Source organism: Lygodium microphyllum, chromosome 13, assembly GCF_053477565.2.
Source record: "Lygodium microphyllum isolate KBCC chromosome 13, Lygodium_microphyllum_v1.1.10, whole genome shotgun sequence".
Taxonomy (NCBI): domain Eukaryota; kingdom Viridiplantae; phylum Streptophyta; class Polypodiopsida; order Schizaeales; family Lygodiaceae; genus Lygodium; species Lygodium microphyllum.
Genome location: NC_141147.1, coordinates 42,762,237 through 42,780,721, shown reverse-complemented (window position 1 = coordinate 42,780,721; position 18,485 = coordinate 42,762,237). Strand labels below are relative to the sequence as shown.

General features: G+C 38.3%; 1 protein-coding gene across 2 annotated transcripts in view; it reads right to left on the bottom strand.

Moving 5' to 3' along the window:
• LOC148026558 (Metallo-hydrolase/oxidoreductase superfamily protein) overlaps positions 1-16,273 on the bottom strand; it is a 99,029-nt gene extending 82,756 nt beyond the window's left edge. Inside the window, exons 1-2 of one of the 2 annotated variants that reach the window (XM_087690997.1) lie at positions 16,163-16,273; positions 15,900-16,061 (exon numbers count right to left, since the gene is read on the bottom strand). In XM_087690997.1, the coding sequence (XP_087547123.1) occupies positions 15,900-16,058 (159 nt within the window). In that variant the 5' untranslated portion in view covers positions 16,059-16,061; positions 16,163-16,273. Of the gene's footprint in view, positions 1-15,899; positions 16,128-16,162 lie in introns of those variants that run through there. The other variant, XM_087690996.1, reaches the window with a different exon arrangement.
• Positions 16,274-18,485: the final 2,212 nt, after the last annotated feature.

Below are 18,485 nucleotides of genomic sequence, written 5' to 3'. Positions count from 1 at the left end.
ACACTAAGATTCTTTAATCTTCTCCATTGATCCAAGTGCTTCTTGCTGCCATAAATGACCAACAAGCCTTCAAACCAATTTGCCCCTCAACTTGCTCAGGGATTGGCCTTCAATCGTGCTCCTTGGTGACAAGTTCAGCCCCAAATGTTTACTAGCTAAATGGCCACTTGAATCTCTTAAAATTGCCCCTTCAATTACTAAAATTCAAGTCTCTAGGCCTTTAATTTCTGAGCATGCTTTCCGAGGTACCTATCAAACCCAAATTTCTACTATAAATTAGGTTTTACAACAAGAAGAGAAAAATGTACAAAGGGAGAAAGGAAGGTGACATTGTGAGGAGGAAAAGTGAAAGGTTGTGGGTGTCTTAAGGGGATAGGCAAATATAAGCATGGCCTAAAACTCTATTCATTTCCACAATTTTGCCACTTGGCAAACACTAGGAAAAACATTTCAAACCCACAAGAAAAGCCACATGGTGCCATTTTAGATGAGGCAAAACGTTCCCTCAGGGTCATTTCTATTGGAAATGGAGGAAGAGAGAGGGAGAGTGAGAGTGCAATCAATCCCACACACAAAAGATGAAAGTACTAGAATGATAGAGAGAAAGTACAATAGGTCTTAAGTAAGTAAAATCTATCCCTAGCTCAACTAGAGTTAATTTAACTCTAGATTCTAGGCACACTATACTTTAGCACTTTAATAAGTATCCACACTACACAAATTACATTAGGTGAAACCAACCTTCCTTCCATAGATGGTAATTCCCTAATTACAACTTAGTTAAAGCAATATTTACTACAAAACTGAGAAATGCAAATTAACTCACAACCTTGGACAATGGACACCTTGTTGGCCCCAAAACTGGGGCCCCCTTCGGTATTTCTTTAACTTAATTAAAGAATAAGTTTATGCACAACGGGATTTTCCCAATCCCTTTCGGTATTCCAACTCCCCTTGCTATCCAAAATAACCACCAAGTCTTCAATCTAATTTGCTCCTTGATTCAGGCTATCAATTGACCTTCACCCACTTTGATAGAGATGAAAAACCCCCCAAATTCATTGATTTGTTGGTCCCTCCACTTGAATTTGACTGAAACAACTGCAACCTTGTTGAATCCAAGTCTTGGAGCATCCAATTTTTGACACACTTCCCGAAGTTATTGCTAGACCCTAAATTCTACTACAAATTAGGATTTACAGCAAAGAAATCTGAAATTTCTAAACCTCTACTAATCTCAATGCTGTAATCTTTGAAGCAAAGCTATAAAAAGACTGGGAAATAAGAGAGAATGCTAAGGAGAGAAAAAATTCAAACTTTCTTCGCGAAGAACTAAAGAAAATCAATCATTTACTGCTATTGCCCTATCTCAATAGCCTGTAGATGTTGTTACTTGCTATTGGGAACCCTCTCCTTGTTGTCACGTGCAATAAATGCTGTCGCTAGTAGCCCAAATATTATCACCTACAATTTGGGGTCCCCAAGAGTTGTCACTTACAGCCAACCTACTCTTTCATACTGAAAAATGGAGGAAAATCAGTCCCAATCAGCTCCAACAGCTTCCCACATTTCACAATAGTAGAATGGTCACATTTTTCCTCTTCTTCAACCTCCCATCAACCTTCATGGGCAAGTTTGCCAAATGGCAGCCTTCCCAAATGGTTTTTTCAATATTATCCATAATTAAATACTAATTTTCAGTCTTTAAATACTGAAAATTAATCTAATAATTATTTCGAAGCCCAAAAAAAAAATCTGATTGGCCAATAATTAAATTGGCTAGGCAACTTCTATTCTGGAGTGTCTTTGAGCCATCTTTGACCATCAAATTGGTGTTAAGTACTATTAAACGCCACTTCTCCAATGTCACCAATTGACACTTATGACCAAATGAATGACCTAGGCCAACAACTAGCATTAGATACCACCAAGTACTTATGCAACATAACTTATAGCAACTTTTGCCTTTGACATCCCATGATTTCCTTAGGTCCCACGCTCATAAATTTACTCTAAACCCAGTTACACCTCATTTATGCAGCATTTACTTAACCATATAATTAAAAATTAATCCACATATTAAAGTGAGATTTCAAAAATACATGTCCTCATGACATCCCTCCCCTTTAAAATCCTTGCCATCGTCCTCGATTACATTGTCAAATGCATCAAAAGAAAAATAATGGACTGAAATTTCCACAAGGCATTATAATTAACACAACACACGTTCTAAAAATTACCAACCAACATAATATAACATAAGACTCACAAAGAATCTCAAAATCATTACCAGATTATCATGTGACATGTCTATTTCTCATGAGCTCAACTCAACTAGCAAAACCAAACCATAGCATAGCATAAACCAAGTATAAACCATGGCTAAAATATCAATGGCATCATAACATATGCTATAAAACCAATTGAATCCCACTGAATATTAATGATTGTACACTAAAAACCAGCATTCGTTAATCAATCAACGATGATCATTAATCAATGCAAATATACAGTTTTAGAGCTGCAGAGAAAACCATATCCATCTGCATTCCAAACATAGACACTAGTACACTGAATAGTGATCTAGCAAACATATTGCTAGCTATAGTATCCTAAATGTATGCTAAATACATCCGAGATCCACTACATCTAAAACTGTCTATCACTAAGGAGCGGAGGTGCTAACTTCCTCACAAGCATCAAGTAATACTCTAGACCCCTACTCTGCTGAACCTGATTAACCCCAAGGCTATAACTAGAAAGCATCAAGATAAAGCTACAACAACTGAGGATGGTCTACAAAGTCATCCTCCTCCATCCATTGAGTATCCATTGATGAACAATTGTGAAAGTTCACCAAGTACCTTCTGGAAACCTTACCCTTCATCTTCCGCTCTTTGTGTGCCAAAATCTGCTTTGATTTTCAGCTTTATTTTCAAATTTACCCTTTTTCTCAATCTTGACCTCAATGACATGTGGATTGGCATACTCGAAACAATGGACTTAATGCAAAAATCTCAAATACCCTTTGACAAACCACAAATATACTTCTCCACCAACTCATAGAGGGATACTATGCGATAAGAAGTAACCAACAGCAATGCATCCCAAAACTTCTTATTGTACCAATCCAAGTTGTTACAATCCTTGGAATTCGACTAATTCCAAGCTACCATAATGTCTACTTCAAAGCTACTTGTCAATCAATTTGAAGCAAACATTTGCTTGAACTGGATCCAAGTGGTAGGTGACTTCTCTTGAATAAGAAGTGTAGACCACCAGTACAATGCATTTCCCTTCAAAAATGTGGCTGCCTTTCGTATCTTAGATGACTATGTGAAGTTGCCTCCAGAGTATGCTGCATCAAACTGCTGAATAACAAGTACTTTCAACCTATCTTGTGCACCACTGAAAGGCTCAAACTTCACACTTTGCCACCTTCATCATAGTCCTTCCGATTGCAGGTACTATAAAAAGGAGTAAGAATACGAGAAGTAGGCTAATGCAAAAGGCACAAAGAATGAGAAGATGGCAGCTCTATCCCTAAAGAAACAAAGAAGGCAAATGTGATATCTAATGTTGTTATTGAAGAGATAGAAGCAGATAAAGATGTTGATTTGCTAGTTGCATCTTCAAATCCACATGCTATGACAGCGAAAGACATGTATATCACTAAAAGGGATGTGATAGATACCTTGTCGTCTGCTCATGATGATTTCTCACAATCGTGGATTATTGACAGTGGTGCTTCATTTCATGTAACTCCATCTTTGGAGTGTTTTTCTTCTTATGCAACAAGTAACCTTGGAAAAGTCTACCTCGGGAATAACCATGCATGTAATATTGAAGAAATGGACACCATACACCTGGGTCTTGAAAATGGCCAAGAATTGATTCTTCGTGATGTTAGGTATGTACTTGGTATTAAAAAGAGCTTGCTTTCTGTTGGGCAGTCAAACAGCAGGGGTTACTTCACTACCTTTGGTGGTGGAATGAGGAAGATACAGAAAGGATCCATGCTAGTTACTAGAGGCGGTAAAAAGGAAACTCTACATTATCTTCACTGCAAGCCACTTCCTAAAAGTTTGTTGCAGTTTCAAAAGTGCAATCACTTATCGAGTTATGGCACAAGCGTCTTGGACACATGAGCCAAAAGGGTCTACATGCACTTTCTTCGCTTGGAAGATTTGATGTAAAAACCTCAAAGCTTGACTTTTGTGATAATTGTGTTTTGGGAAAACATGTAAAGAGTTCATACTCATGGAGTCTCTACAAAGGCATGTATTTTGGATTTAGTCCATTATAATGTATGTACCATGCTAATAAAAACTCATAGTGATTTCTGTTATTTTATGTAATTTTTTAATCATCATTCTAGAAAGCTATTGGACGCTTTTAAAAGGTTTTATGCATTTATTACTACTCAAAAGGGTTTAAAATTAAAATGCATAAAAACACACAATGGGGGAGAGTATGTATCTAAAGACTTCACTAAGTTTTGGGATATCAATGGGATTAAACGGGAGCTTACAACTCCTTATAATCCGTCATCTAATGGTGTGACTAAGCGAATGAATCTGTCACGTGCATGCCTAACAATTCCCTGGCAACATGTTTTATGGTTCATTGGAGAACTATCCTAGACAGCTTCGCCCTGCACTCACGAGAATGCACAAGGTCTATCATCTAGGTTTCCTAGAGTCCACCCCGTAATGGAAGATACCGGCCATCCCCATGAGGATCAATCTGCAAGCTCGCGGTCTTAATTTGACAACCGAAGTCTCAATACATTAGCTAGCTCCATCGGAGGTATCTCACAAGGGCTTCTCGTCCAACTGGAGCGATCGTAGTTACCCTTGGTTCATGGAGTGCAACGTTTTTTTCCAGTAACTAGTTAGGATTCAGGGAACCCTAACGGAGTTCTAGCACAACCACCGCACCTTTTCCCTAAGATAATTTTTTATCAGGGTTTTAAGACCTGACCCTAGGTAAGTCAACACTCAGCTCTGCCTAATTTTTCCTAATTAACGTTTCGTTCAATCTCTTGAGAGAAGCTTCCAACTTATCGAGACCACCCATCCGTAGGATGGATCCGTTAAGGGTCTTGTCCGCACGCTTCCCACGAATGGTTTTCTTTAGTTTTTTAATTACCTATCACATTAAGTTATGACATATAAAAGCAACTTCATTAATTAACCCGTTATCACAAGTTCCTTCACGTAATTTTAGGACACAACACAAAGACAAAGAAAACAGTCTTTTGGCAAAACATATTTCACAAAGTTATTTACAATTATTTTTCCCTTTTGCCTACGCAAAAGATAAACTTCCATTCACCGGAAAATCCCTTCTATCTGCACAAAAGAAAAAAACCCTCCAAGATTTCCATCCTCTTATTATCCTGATTATATATTTACAATCGCATCTAACTACTACAAGCATAATCAATCTTTCTTGTGCAATCATCAATGCGTGCACAAATCAAAAAGAAACAGCAACAAGTGTTTTTAGCATAGGAAGTAGCCCCACCCAAATCTAAGGTTTCTCTTTTAAGGTCTCACCTTATTCTTAGGATTTCCCTTCCTACTTACAACTCTTTTTCGGGATCCACAAGTTATTTTGTGAATCTGATTGAGTATAAGAAGTCTATTTTATCCTTATGAAAAATTTGGTATTTCTACCCTAAAAGATAATATGGGCATTTATGCCTATGGTAAACAATTCATGCACTGCCCTACCCTAATCCGCGCCGCTTAGCAAGATTTCAAATGCTTTTCCAAATCTGTTTAAACTTTAGAATTTGTATCAACAAATTCTTATCAATGTCCAATAAGTCCTACAAACTTCCGATATTTATTTAATTTCTTGATACTGATAGTTTCATGGTTGTCCAGTATTTCACAGTTGTTTTCACTTCAACATTCTCAATATTTTGGGTTAGGTTATCTCGTTGATTCATACGTGGGTCAACTCATGATATTAACGCTCTTGCTAATATAATCATTAATTAATACATTACGTGTGTTTTCAACAAGAAAATAATTTTTATTTTATTCTACTCATATTCTATGATTTAATCGACGATGTTTGACCATCTGCCAAACTTTCAACGTTATCTAGAAAGATTAATTTTCTTTTAGCTATGTCCTTAGTGCGATGTTGATTATTTTTCTGAAATTTTTATTGCAAGCAATGCAAAAATCATAAGTGCAAATTTTTTTTTCATCTTTCAGACATCGAAGTATATTTTCACGCACCTAATTTATGCGTGTCTAGTATGTATTTTCCTATATAATTTTTCGTTGATTTAATGCATTGATTATTTCATGATATTATCTAAATGATTTTTCATAAATTATTATAAAATTCGTATGTGTCTGTTTATTATTAGCAAAATAAAATAGAGATAGTCACTTTCAAGGAAATTTAATAAAATATTTCCTTTCCTATCATCTACCATTTTTTTGTTATTATGATCACATGCGTCTTTAACTAAATAACAATAAATATCGCGAAATAAACCTTAATTAAAATATTTTCTAAATGACAAGCATATAATCCTTTTTCAAGTGAAAAAAAATTCACTGAATATTTAATTATTATATTACTTAGATTATTTTCATGCGTGACACTTCATATACATTTTCATTAAAATGTGTTTATAATCATTTAAAGACAAATAAAGCAATAAGCTTATAAAATATTAATTTTTTCCAAATCGACGAGATATTACCTCTCTCAAGTTTACTATGACGAGATCTCGCTAATTCCTAGTACATCATTTTCTCCATCGCCCACGTTCCTTGTTTCCCTTGCTTCAAATGTGCTTTTTGAATTTCTGCAACCTCACAGAGCCATCAAATATCAAGCAAAATTGACATGGTAGTTCAAGGAGAGTTGGTGGTCGTCCAGAAAAATTTCCCCGACGTTTCACTTAGCGATATGGTTGTATGGGACGAAAGCATAACAGGGGGTAGAGAAAATGAAAATGAGGTAGAAGAACAAAGATATTTTTCTATTTCAAAGCTCAGAGCTTCAATGGATAAGAGAAGTAGAGAAGTTTTTTCATCATCAAGAGATCTTCCTTCTTGCTTTTTTTGTAAAGGATAGGGGATGTATTTATAGGCATGAGAGAAAGCATGCATTCCACCGATTCATTTGGCTACTTATCAAAAGCTAATTGAGCTTTGTTAAATATTCATTTTGATTGCTTACCTATTGGATGGTGGCATAGGGATGATTTTTTAATGCTTTCTCTCTCTCCAGGCATCAAAAACGTCATGTATTTTGGCCTATTTTTTCAAAAACGTCTTTTTTCTTCAAAACGACTTCATTTGGTGGTTTTTGACCTAATTACTTCATGGCTTATCTAGTAAATAAAGTCATGTCATACTTTTTGATACTTAACTTACTTAATATCATACTCGTTCTTGCGCATTTTTCATCTACCGATTGAGACTAAAGATTTATTGGTCATTTTAAACAGCAAGGGGAGTTAGAATACCAAAAGGGATTGGGAGAATCCTATTGTACATCAACTTCTTCTTCAATTAAGTTAAAGAAATACCGAAAGGGGCACCAATTTTGGGGCCAATAAGGTGTTCATTGTCCAAGATTGTAAGTTATTTTGCATTTCTCAGTTTGTAATAAATGTTACTGTTGTAACTAAGTTGTTATTAGGGAATTACCACCCATCCACGGAAGGAAGGCTGATTTCATTTAGCTTCAGTCCAAAATAAGCCTCAAAAGGTGTCATACCAACCACGGCCGAAGTAAGGGATCAATTAAGAATATGGACAATGGCAACCACTGCTTCGGCCCAGAGACATTGAGATATTTGTTGATGCTCCATTATAGTCCGCCCCATCTCAATCACATTGCAATTCTTCCGCTTCAATACGCCATTCCCTTGAGGGATATTCGTGTCGGCAAACTCCTTCGTGAATGCCACGACATAGAAACGAGTTAGCTCATGGAAGACAAACTCCCCTTCCTTGTCGGAACACAAGGTCTTGAGTCTCCTACCAGATCTGTTCTCTTCACACATCAACCAATCCTTAGAATGTGAAAATGCTTCAAACTTCAAGGTTAAAGAAATATGCTCATGTCATCCTACTAAAATGATCAACAATTAGTATAAAATACAAGCTCCCTTTAAGGGACTCCATCCTTATGGATCTACATATGTCTATCAAAGCAAGCATCCCTATGATGCTTACCATGAATACAAGATACACATGGTGGATGGCTCACCCAAATCTCACATACCACTTGACCACGAGCTGCCTTCTAAAGGCACTCGTAGTTGAGGTGACCAAACCGAACATTCTCAAGTTCGGTTTGAGTCTATGAAGAAAGAAGAAGAGAAAAAAAGAAAAAAGAAGACCACATCTTGTAGACTCCATTCTCCTCATGTCTTGCACAAAGAACCTATCAAGAAACACCATCAAGAACTCAAGAGGAGTTCTTATCAAACTAGACTATCAAACCAACAGCACAGATCTTTGTGCACTAAAAGGAGATCATATCCTAGATTTGGCGCATAGAGCACCTATCCTCATCTGAATCTCCAAAGACACCACTTCATCACGGTAATCCGATTGTACAGTTAATCAAGCTCCAACCATATCTCCCGAGCCACGGTCAAGTGCTCGATGTGACAATGACGGCTGGAATGTGAGAGAGAGAGAGAGAGAGAGAGAGAGAGAGAGATAGGAAAGAGAGTATATGGGCATTCAATTTGTCCCAATGTTTCTATACCTTCATCAACCCGGCTTTCTCATCTGCAAAAAGCTTCGAGGCATCACAAGTTGTAAGACGGTCTACAGCCTTGGTCATGAGCTCCGCCAAATCATAAGACTCCAAGATTGCAAGCATCATTACGCGCCAAATGCAATAATTCTCCCCATCAAGCTTTTGATCCAAAGGAAAAGCCGGCAACACAAGGACCTTACAGTCCATAATAGCCCGAAACTCCACATCAATTTCAATACACATTGTAAATGGAATGACCGACACAAAAGCAAGGGCAGCCCCTTCTAACTCCTACATGGTGCCCGTGCCTACTAGGACTTCCTCCGCTCGTCCTCAAAGAGTTTCACCAGCCAAAGGCGATGAAAACTCAAAAATTTACAACAAAAGGCTAAAAACATAGCCTTTCCTCCTTCACGAACAGCAAGAAACTACAAAAAATAGTAACTTCACTCCTCCACACACAACCTATTCACCACAGCCTCCAAAGGCTGAAGACTCAAATTTGTGTCACGAAGAATCCTCCCAATCAGGTCTATTGACTATCAATTAGCCCTTCTACACTACTTTGATACCATGTCAAAGTTCAGCAAATGCAGAAGCGTATGGACAAGATTGAAAGACAATAAAAACGAGAGAAAGGGAGAGAGAAAAAAGACAGAAGAACGCAAAAATCTGCAATCAATTGTTGAAATGAAGAGGGCAAATGTACAAGGGCTATCAATGTATCTCCTCGAGCTGGATCTTTCCCACCAACCTAAAACGAAGAAGTGAAGAGTGCAGGCCGAAATGGCCAACAAATAGCCATGAAAAAATGGGAGAAATATGGCACTGCCTGGATAGCTGCAATAAATGCGATATACTCAGCCTGCCTGCCTACATGGCATTGAACTGCCCATGAAACCTACTCAAACACTGGTGACTATTGAAAAGCATCCCAAACAACTAACAGGAAGTGCGTTAGTCCCTCCAAGAGTACTAACTGCACCAATTGTATCTTGAGAATTGCTAGTCCAAGGGATGACTAATCTCTAACAAACCAATGCTACAAGCACCCATCCGAATGTCCAAGTATATATCACTTCCCCCTTATGAATGATTGTTGTCCTCAGCAGTATCCTCAAGGGCAAAGTGGAGAAAACAACCCTTCAACAAACATACAAGACCCAAGCAGCCTCCGCCTCCAATTGGATTTCCCACTTTACCAAATACTTGGGATAAACGGTCCCATGGGATTGTTTATTCCTAAAGGCCAAGAATCAATTTGAGTTCAAGTGGAACATAACAAGCAGTATCCTCGAGTCACAAGACTTTCTCAATCGAAACAATCACTTCACCTTGTTCCAATTGTTCTTTAAAATGACTAATATGGAACACAAGGTGAAATCGGATTCCTAAAGGCAAATCGAGCTCATAAGATATGCTACTCATCTTCTAGATTATCTAAAAAGAACCACAATACCTCGAAGATAATTTATAGCACTTGCCAATAGTCATCAAATCAAAGCCCTTTGGGACTTTAAGGTACATCCACATGCCCTCCTAGAGCTCTAGAGGAGTACGATGTTAGTTAGCATAAAACATGGCGAGATCCTAAGGCCATTTTAATGCTTTCTTTAGCAATCATCTGCTGCATCTCCTATAAATCGTGCAGAAAGTCAACCATGGACTGCATTTTCATCCCCTTGAGCTCAACAATCCCTGGTTTCGGCTCATAATCATACAAAAAATATAAATGGATGATAACCAATAGCCAAATTCTTGGCACTATTATAAGCAAACTCAATCAAAGGAAGGTAATGCTCCCAATCAAATTGTCTACAAGAGACGTATACACGCAGTATATCCTCCATAGTTTGATCTCTCCTCTCGATCTGTCATTGATCTCAAGATGCTCCAAGGATGATATGGGCAATCTAGTTTCCAACTTTTGGAAACCAATTTGCCAAAAATGGTGAGTGAATTTACAATCCCAGCAACTAACTATTTCGTCGAGCAAACCATTAAATCTGTAGACATGTTCAACAAAGAGATCAACCAACTCGTAACTTTTCACGGTAGTCTTTGTAGGAATGAATTGAGCCATTTTTTACCACAACCCAAATTGTTTCATGGCCTCAATTTGTAGGGGGTAATCCTACAACAAAACCCATAGAAATGCTACTTCATGTTCTATTAGAAATTTATCAAGAATATAACATCCCCACTTATTTGTGCCATTTAGCTTTATTAAGCTGACACTACGAGTACTCACACACAGAAGACTCAACCATAGTCTTAATGTGTAGCCAATAGAAGTAATGAGTAACTAAGGCCAAAGTTCAATGTATTCCAAGGTGTCCAACACTCAGTGCATCATGACACTCATATAAAATTTTCTTGCCGATATCATGATCACCAAGCATACACAAAAAAGTAATCCATTACGAATGGAATACTTCTCCACCGTCTTTCTCTTAATAGCCAGCTTTTAGGCATCCAGATTACCAAAGCTTCCTCGCTACTAGGTCCCTCTTGAACTAATTAGCAGATCTTACCAATGTGAAGATCATTTTAGCAAGGACCTTTGAGAGAAAATGGAAATTAGTTGAAATTTCAAAGAAGAATAAGACATTAACTTCGCGAATCCAACTAAGATATCAGTAACCATATTAGTTGCATCCTTTCAATAACAAATCTTTGAAGTCAAATTCTTGCATAAGCTCTGTCTATCTCACCTTACAACCACAATAATCAAACTAATCACAAAGATATGTTAACAAGTGGTGGTCAGTCCAAATAATGAGCCGGGCACTGTACAAATAATGATGCTATATTTTAAGCGCATCGATAACCACCTACAGTTCCTTCTCTTGGGTGATGTAACATATTTGGGCATTGATAAGTTTACTACTCTCAAATGCAACGGATCAGCCGTCTTGATAAAGAACATCCATAGCATAATTACTCGCATCCATACAAACCTCTAAAAGATCTATTCAAATCAATAATTTGCAACATCGGTGTAATAATAACCATCTATTTCAATGTTTGATCCAAACAATTGGTAGATTAACATGCTTTTTCTTGCTTTAGATATCCTTATGCAGGATTTTACTTGCCTTATGGTTCTTGAAATGGGCCAATCAAGCACTATTCGAATCTTTTTGGGATCAATCCATAAAACCAGCCTTCCTTCTTAAGAAGGGTGATACTAACCTGATTTAACAATAATTACAACAAGCATAAAATTCACATAAATTGAAAATGCACACTTTAATCTTGGACAATGGATAGCCTATTGGCCCCAAAACTCGCGCCCCTTGCAGTATCTTTAACTTTTATTGCAAATAGCTAACGTACAACTGAAATCATTTCAGCTCTTCCGCTAATCCAAATGCCCTATCACCTACTCCTGGAGGGCTTTGAACTATTGTCTCATACTGTAGGATTAATCCCTGGTGGCTGCAAACCACATCAACAATCTCTCCTTCCTCTCTAACTACTTCTTCTCTCTCACAATGGCTGAAATAGATTTCCACCAGCCCCTAAAAATGTTTTTCTCACTTGCATGGGCAAGTTTTGCCAAATGGCAACCTTCTAATCCCACTTTCCAGCATTATCCAGCTTATTAAATTAATTTTCAAAACATTAATTTTTAAAATTATTTTAATAATTACTCTAGTGCTCAAAAAATTAATTTCACCAGCCAATAATTGAATTGACTGAGCCAATTTGTCTTTTAAGTATCCTTGAGCAGTTATTAACCCTTAGACTGGCATTAATTAATTAATTAATGCCTAGTCTCTAATGTCGCCACTGACATTAGTGGCCAATAAATTGGTCTAAGTCCGAATTTAACACCAGGTACTACCTAGTACCTATCAGACATAACTTATTACAACTTTTGTCTTTGGCACCAACTAGTATCTAAAGGTTCTATGAAATAATTGCCATGTGCAACACATGCTAAACAACCTTGCACATTTTGATTAATAACTTAATCAAATATTATCAACAAGATTAAAGCATCTCAAAATTTCACATTTCCGTGACAATCCGGATGCTATAAATCAAGATGACATGTCCAAGATATATCAGTGGTGGTGGTGGAGCATCCAAGCCTCATCCATATGTAGGTAGGGCACCGTCTAAGTCCATGCAATTCAAATCCTAGAGCTAGTTTATCTTTCACATTCATGATGGAATATTTGAAAGATTATGGTTTTTGCTCCTAGTCTATTCCCACATGAGCATATACTTTAGCAGTCTGGCCTAATGTGGGAATCCACAGAAGTACTTTTGATGGAGTTGGCTCATGACAAGCATCGAGATTCAACTGTTTCTACTCTCTAAGATTAGAAATTGATATGATTAACATGAATATTAGTGTCTTTCTAAGACACGTTGGCATTGGTTTAATCACCCATTGTTTGGCTATCAATGGTCCTATTTGATTGTGATTGTTATTATATTATGATGGCTATCCATGATCACCCATTGTTTGGCAATGGTTTGATCACCCATTGTTTGGCTATTCATGGTCTTATTTGATTGTGATTGTTTTTGTATTATGATGGGGTCTTTCATCATTGTATATATTATTGTACTTATTACCCATGATCTAAAAGAGGGTGTTAGCAATGTACATATCCTAGGTGTCAAGATGCAAGGCTCATAGCAACATTGCATTTCATTTTTGAGGTGGCACATTAAATGCCTGCCAAACTAGATCTGTAGGCGCATTTAATGCTGGCCAACCTAATCATTGCTTTGTATTTACACAACCTATTTATCGGTTGCCTCTGCCCACTTCATTATTGGTTCCTCTAATACATGCACACTGCATCATATTGGAGGGAGGGAGACTAGGAGCATTTGCTAAATGCCCACAACCTATGCCTTTGTACACACTCTTGTGCGTTGATATATGGATTTTGCTTCTCAAGTTCATGTATTGTTGTTCTCTTTTTCAATTCTTTGTGTTTATAGTAGCTCTATCTCTTTGCTTCTGTTGCTCTACACTATTCTCACATCAACAAACCTCGAGATCCTTTTTATTGATACTTGAGTCAAAGTCTATAATTGTATTATTTCTTAGTCAAAGGGGGGGCCAAGCCATGTTTTGCCCCTCGTCTCATTATACATACGTCTTTTGCACCCCTCAACTCTCCTTGGTTTTTCTCTTCAAATATGTATTTGAGAGGATCGTGGACAACTTGTGTAGCATTATGCTGCACGTCAGTTTCAAGTTGGATCGATTTTGTTTGGATTGGCACCCCATTTTTACTCATGATCACACTAGCCAATTTCACCATTGTGCTTATTTCTGGGTCACTCTTGTTCTAAAAACGAAAATTTTCATTCACTATGTTGCATCTAGGATTCACAAACCACAAGCCTTGCTAATTCCTACCATTTTGTTTAGGTTGGCACCGCATTTTTTCTCATGATTAGGCTATTCAATTTCACATCAGTGCTTATTTAAAGAACACTCTTGTTATAAATAGAAAAATTATTATTCACTATGTTGCGTCTAGGGTTCACAAACTACAAACCTTGATCATTCCTACCATTTTCGTCATTCATTCTCCTTCCCTTTTTCATCCTTCCTTTGTGCCTCTATTCCTATCAAGCACTCACTAACAAAAGGAGATTGATTAACAAGAGAAACTCAAAGCCCTTTGAACATAAGGAGAAGGCACATTAGGTTGTAATTTGCCTCGAACAATGACTAAGCTAGTAGTCTCGTTAATGATTTCAACAATTGCCTTAGCAAAGAACATAGCTCAACCTAGTGGGCAAAGCTAGTACACCAAATGTAATTCACAACCAACTAGGTACAAGATAATTAGCATACATTATCTATCTTTATGAATTCAAGCCTTGATCAATATCAAAGAGAATTAAAACCAACAAGATTAATCTTGGCACTGGAATTATGGCTACACCAAGCGAACCTACTTGTAGGTCTCTACGATAGAAAGATATCATGGTTTGATACCCGAGAGGTGTGGCACAACTATGTTGGACTAGATGGCCATAAGGGAGGGTTTGGGTGGACCTTTACTAGTTGGTTAGTGGGATTGATAGGTAGCTTGGAGATATGCACAAAGAGCACTATATGAGAGACTACAACACTTGTGTGAGGTACAAACTCCAACTATGGTGATATTGTCCATATATCATATTACCAATGGGTATCAACTAATAGTACTTGGAGATTCATTTTGTAAGGTATGGAATCATCACCCCCTCTCAACTGCTACCTCTTGATGAGCAATTATATCCCTAGTAATCTTTCGATTATGGCTGACAAGCATCTATCCAAGTCATAAAGGTGGAGTGTATATCCGTATCATCAAACTCAAGTTCAAGCAATTAAAAAAGCTATATCTAAGAGAAAATTTTCAAAGTTCAAATCAACCAAAGGATCCAAAAATATCACTTTTTAATGCATCCTGATACAATACTTCCTAGAAACACAGAAAGTTTGCATCAAGGTTGTGGGCAATGAACAAGAGCTACTTGTTGGACCAATCACATACTACAACATCACTAAAAAGAATTTTCCTTACGAGCATTAAGTGAAAGTTAATGCATTTTGGTACACCAATGCAAAGAGACCATGCAACAAAGCAGCTCCTTCTCATGCTTTGAGAACGCCAGATGGCAGCTTTGCACTTAAATTTGACTAAGCTTCTTTCTTCTATATCAAAGCTGCCTATGAGGCTGCCAATCTCTTGTGCACTTTGAGGGAAACCGCTGGTCAAGGGAAAACATTGCTACTTAAAAGTTTTAGTGCTTAAGGAGTGAATCCTAATGTATGGGCTATCTTTGCAGCACAGATGCCTTGGCGTATTCCTATAGGCCTGTTTCTATGGAGAGGTGGCTCATCGGCTGCCTGCTGCGTGGCCGCTTTGAAGCATTGCCCAAAATACAACCACCAGTCGTCCATTGTCCTTCTCATGATTATATATTGCACAAGAATAAAAGAGGCTATTGTGATCTGGCATTAGTAGGCCGACCCAGCAAGCCATCTACAAAGAAAGAGGCTCAGCTATGAAACAGACCTTATATCTGGTGAAAGAAGTGAGTACCCCAATGCCAAGAATCGGACTCTCTCTCTCTCTGTCTCTCTCTCTCTCACACACATTTAAGAGACGTACCTTGTAATGGTTAGAAGATGCGTCCGTCGATAACGACGCAGAGAAAGCTCTGATCCTGCAGATGCGAGTAAACAAAGGTGAAATGGTTCCAGGACGCCAACAAACGGGAGGAGAAACGAGGAAGCTGCCGCTGCCGCCAAAACGTATCGAGGTCGCCATGCCCTGTGCATACAAGGTGGCCTTGATTATCAGAGCCATTAAATCTTTATTTCTAAAGCATATGTTGAATAATAAATTCTAAACCATGTGTCCATATAATAAACCTTTGCCTTGGAGGGTCCTCGGAGAGCTGTCGCCGAGCTTACCCTTCACAAACTTCACAAAACTATCGTATTAAAACGACGGACAAACCTTTGGCTTGCCTAAGAGCCTTTTAGACCAGCCAATAAGGCATATGGTTGTGTTGAATGAGAAGCTCAGTTCGATTCCATCAATTCCAAGGATGAATTGGTGGATTTCTTGCTCTACCCATAGGCGGAGTTGTGAGGGTACCAAACTAGTAAGAAATGTGCAATCACGCTTTTAGCACCCAAAAAAAAAAAGATCATGAATATTTCATCTACATTCACTTTACAATCTTTTGCTTGATAACAAGCAACTCAAATTAAAAAATTACTTATTTTAAAGATGTGCACTAGCTGCAAAGCACTTACCATCAAATAAAGTTAAAAAATTTCGAGTATGTTTTTTTGTGGAGATTACTATTATCCTCTTGGTCTTTTGAAATCAATTCCCACAGCGAGAAAGAGGCATGGATGTATTGCTCCTAGTTATACGGTAACAACAAAGTCCAAAATAGAAGCAAAAGAGGTAATAGAGAGCATATTCTTCACTTACAAAGCCCCTATAAAAGCTGAAATAGATCCTAAAGGGAAGATTATGAAAGTGAAAATTAAGATTTTGATAGTCAAGAGGAAAAACATATCAAATTACAAGAGGATATAAATGAAAATGAAGTTTTAGATATCTTTGAAGCTAAAGATCCCATACTATTGGATGGAATGACGATGGTACCCTTCAGATTGATGATCAATCATACGTAAAAGTTGTTGTTAACCCTCAGATAAACAAGGTGAAAAATCCAAAAAATCTTAAGCAAAAGACAAAGGCCAAGGCAAAAGTGAAACGGAAGACGAAGGCGCGCCAAGAAAAATATGGAAATACAAGAAGTACAGAAAAGTCCTAAATTTTATTTTAAAAAATGCACAAGAAAAAATGTAAGTCAATACTTTTATAAAAGAGCGCAAGCGCATCATGATTTAATTTAAAGAGCATCGAGCTCTCACCCGTGCAATTTGTAAAGGTAGATGGGGTGGTAGGAGGGAAGCTAGGAAGATAGGAGGACAATGGGAAAAAGGGCCTAGGCCATGGCCGGCCATGTTAAAAAGGGAATAAGGAAATGACCGCCCAAAAGGGATGTGGGAGCTTTCACTCAACCGCCAAGACCCACAAACCGCTTATTGTTTCAAGCGTTCCAAGCGACTCTAATGGCTATCTCTTACCTAGCCGACTCACCATTGATCCTACGAGTGTAGTGAGCTTACCTTGATACCAATATGAGTTGCATTCTCTCTCGCACACACCGGTAGCTCCACGATCCTAGATGCTACCTCAATCATCCTCAAGCCTCCTCCATCTCCAAGCTCCATCCACCATAGCCGCGCGCGCAAGAGAAGAGAAGAGAAGAGAAGAGAATAAGAGAAGAGGAGATGGTGAAGAGCTTCACTCTCTTAATCCCTCACTCCCACACACTCACTCTCTCAAGAGCACACACAAGTAAGGAGAAGAGAAGAAGAAGAAGAAGAAGAGAGCTCTTGTTAGCCACACACCAAAGAATGAGCTTCCATTCACTTTTTGAACTTTATATACAAGCCCTAAAATCCCATGGGCACCCATCCCTTTTTTACACGACCAGCCGTTGTGGCAAGGTCATTTCTCTATTTCCCTCTTCTAGCCTTATACCTCTAGCCTACACCCGTCTAATACTTTACACTTGGCACAAGAGGGAGCATGGTGCTCTTTTACACGAGTTTTTGGAGTTTTTTGAGACGCCTTTCATTTAAAATTACGCTTTTAGCTCCAGCTTAGCTTTAGAGGCCGCCTACGTGTCTTTGCTCTTTTTTCATCATTTTTTCAATTTTTCATTCATTTTTTCGCCTTCTTGACTTGGGGTTAAAATTACCCCCCTCCGAGACGGGTGCCAATCCCGTGGCACTCTTAGCTGCTGTTGTGGTTTAATAGGCAGTTGGTGAAGTAGTCGTGTAAGGGTAGGGCCACATCTAAACTCGGGTGCTCATGGAAGCTTGGTAATGAGGTTGGTTGGAGAAACCAAATGGATAGTAAGTGGATGATGTGGGCCTCCGAAGTCGGTGGTTTGTCACCTTTGTGACGCCTGGAAGGAAAAGGTGCAGTGCCCTACCTAAGGGGGTTGTCTACCTTATTGTGTAGTGTATTATGCTCGTGCTGGTGGAATGGGTAGTTGGGTCTAACCACAGGCTAGCCTAGGTGATGTCCCGCACTTAAGGACCCCATTTGTGCAAAGGGAGGTGCGGTGCCAGTAGCTTAGGGTAACAGGTCTAACCATAG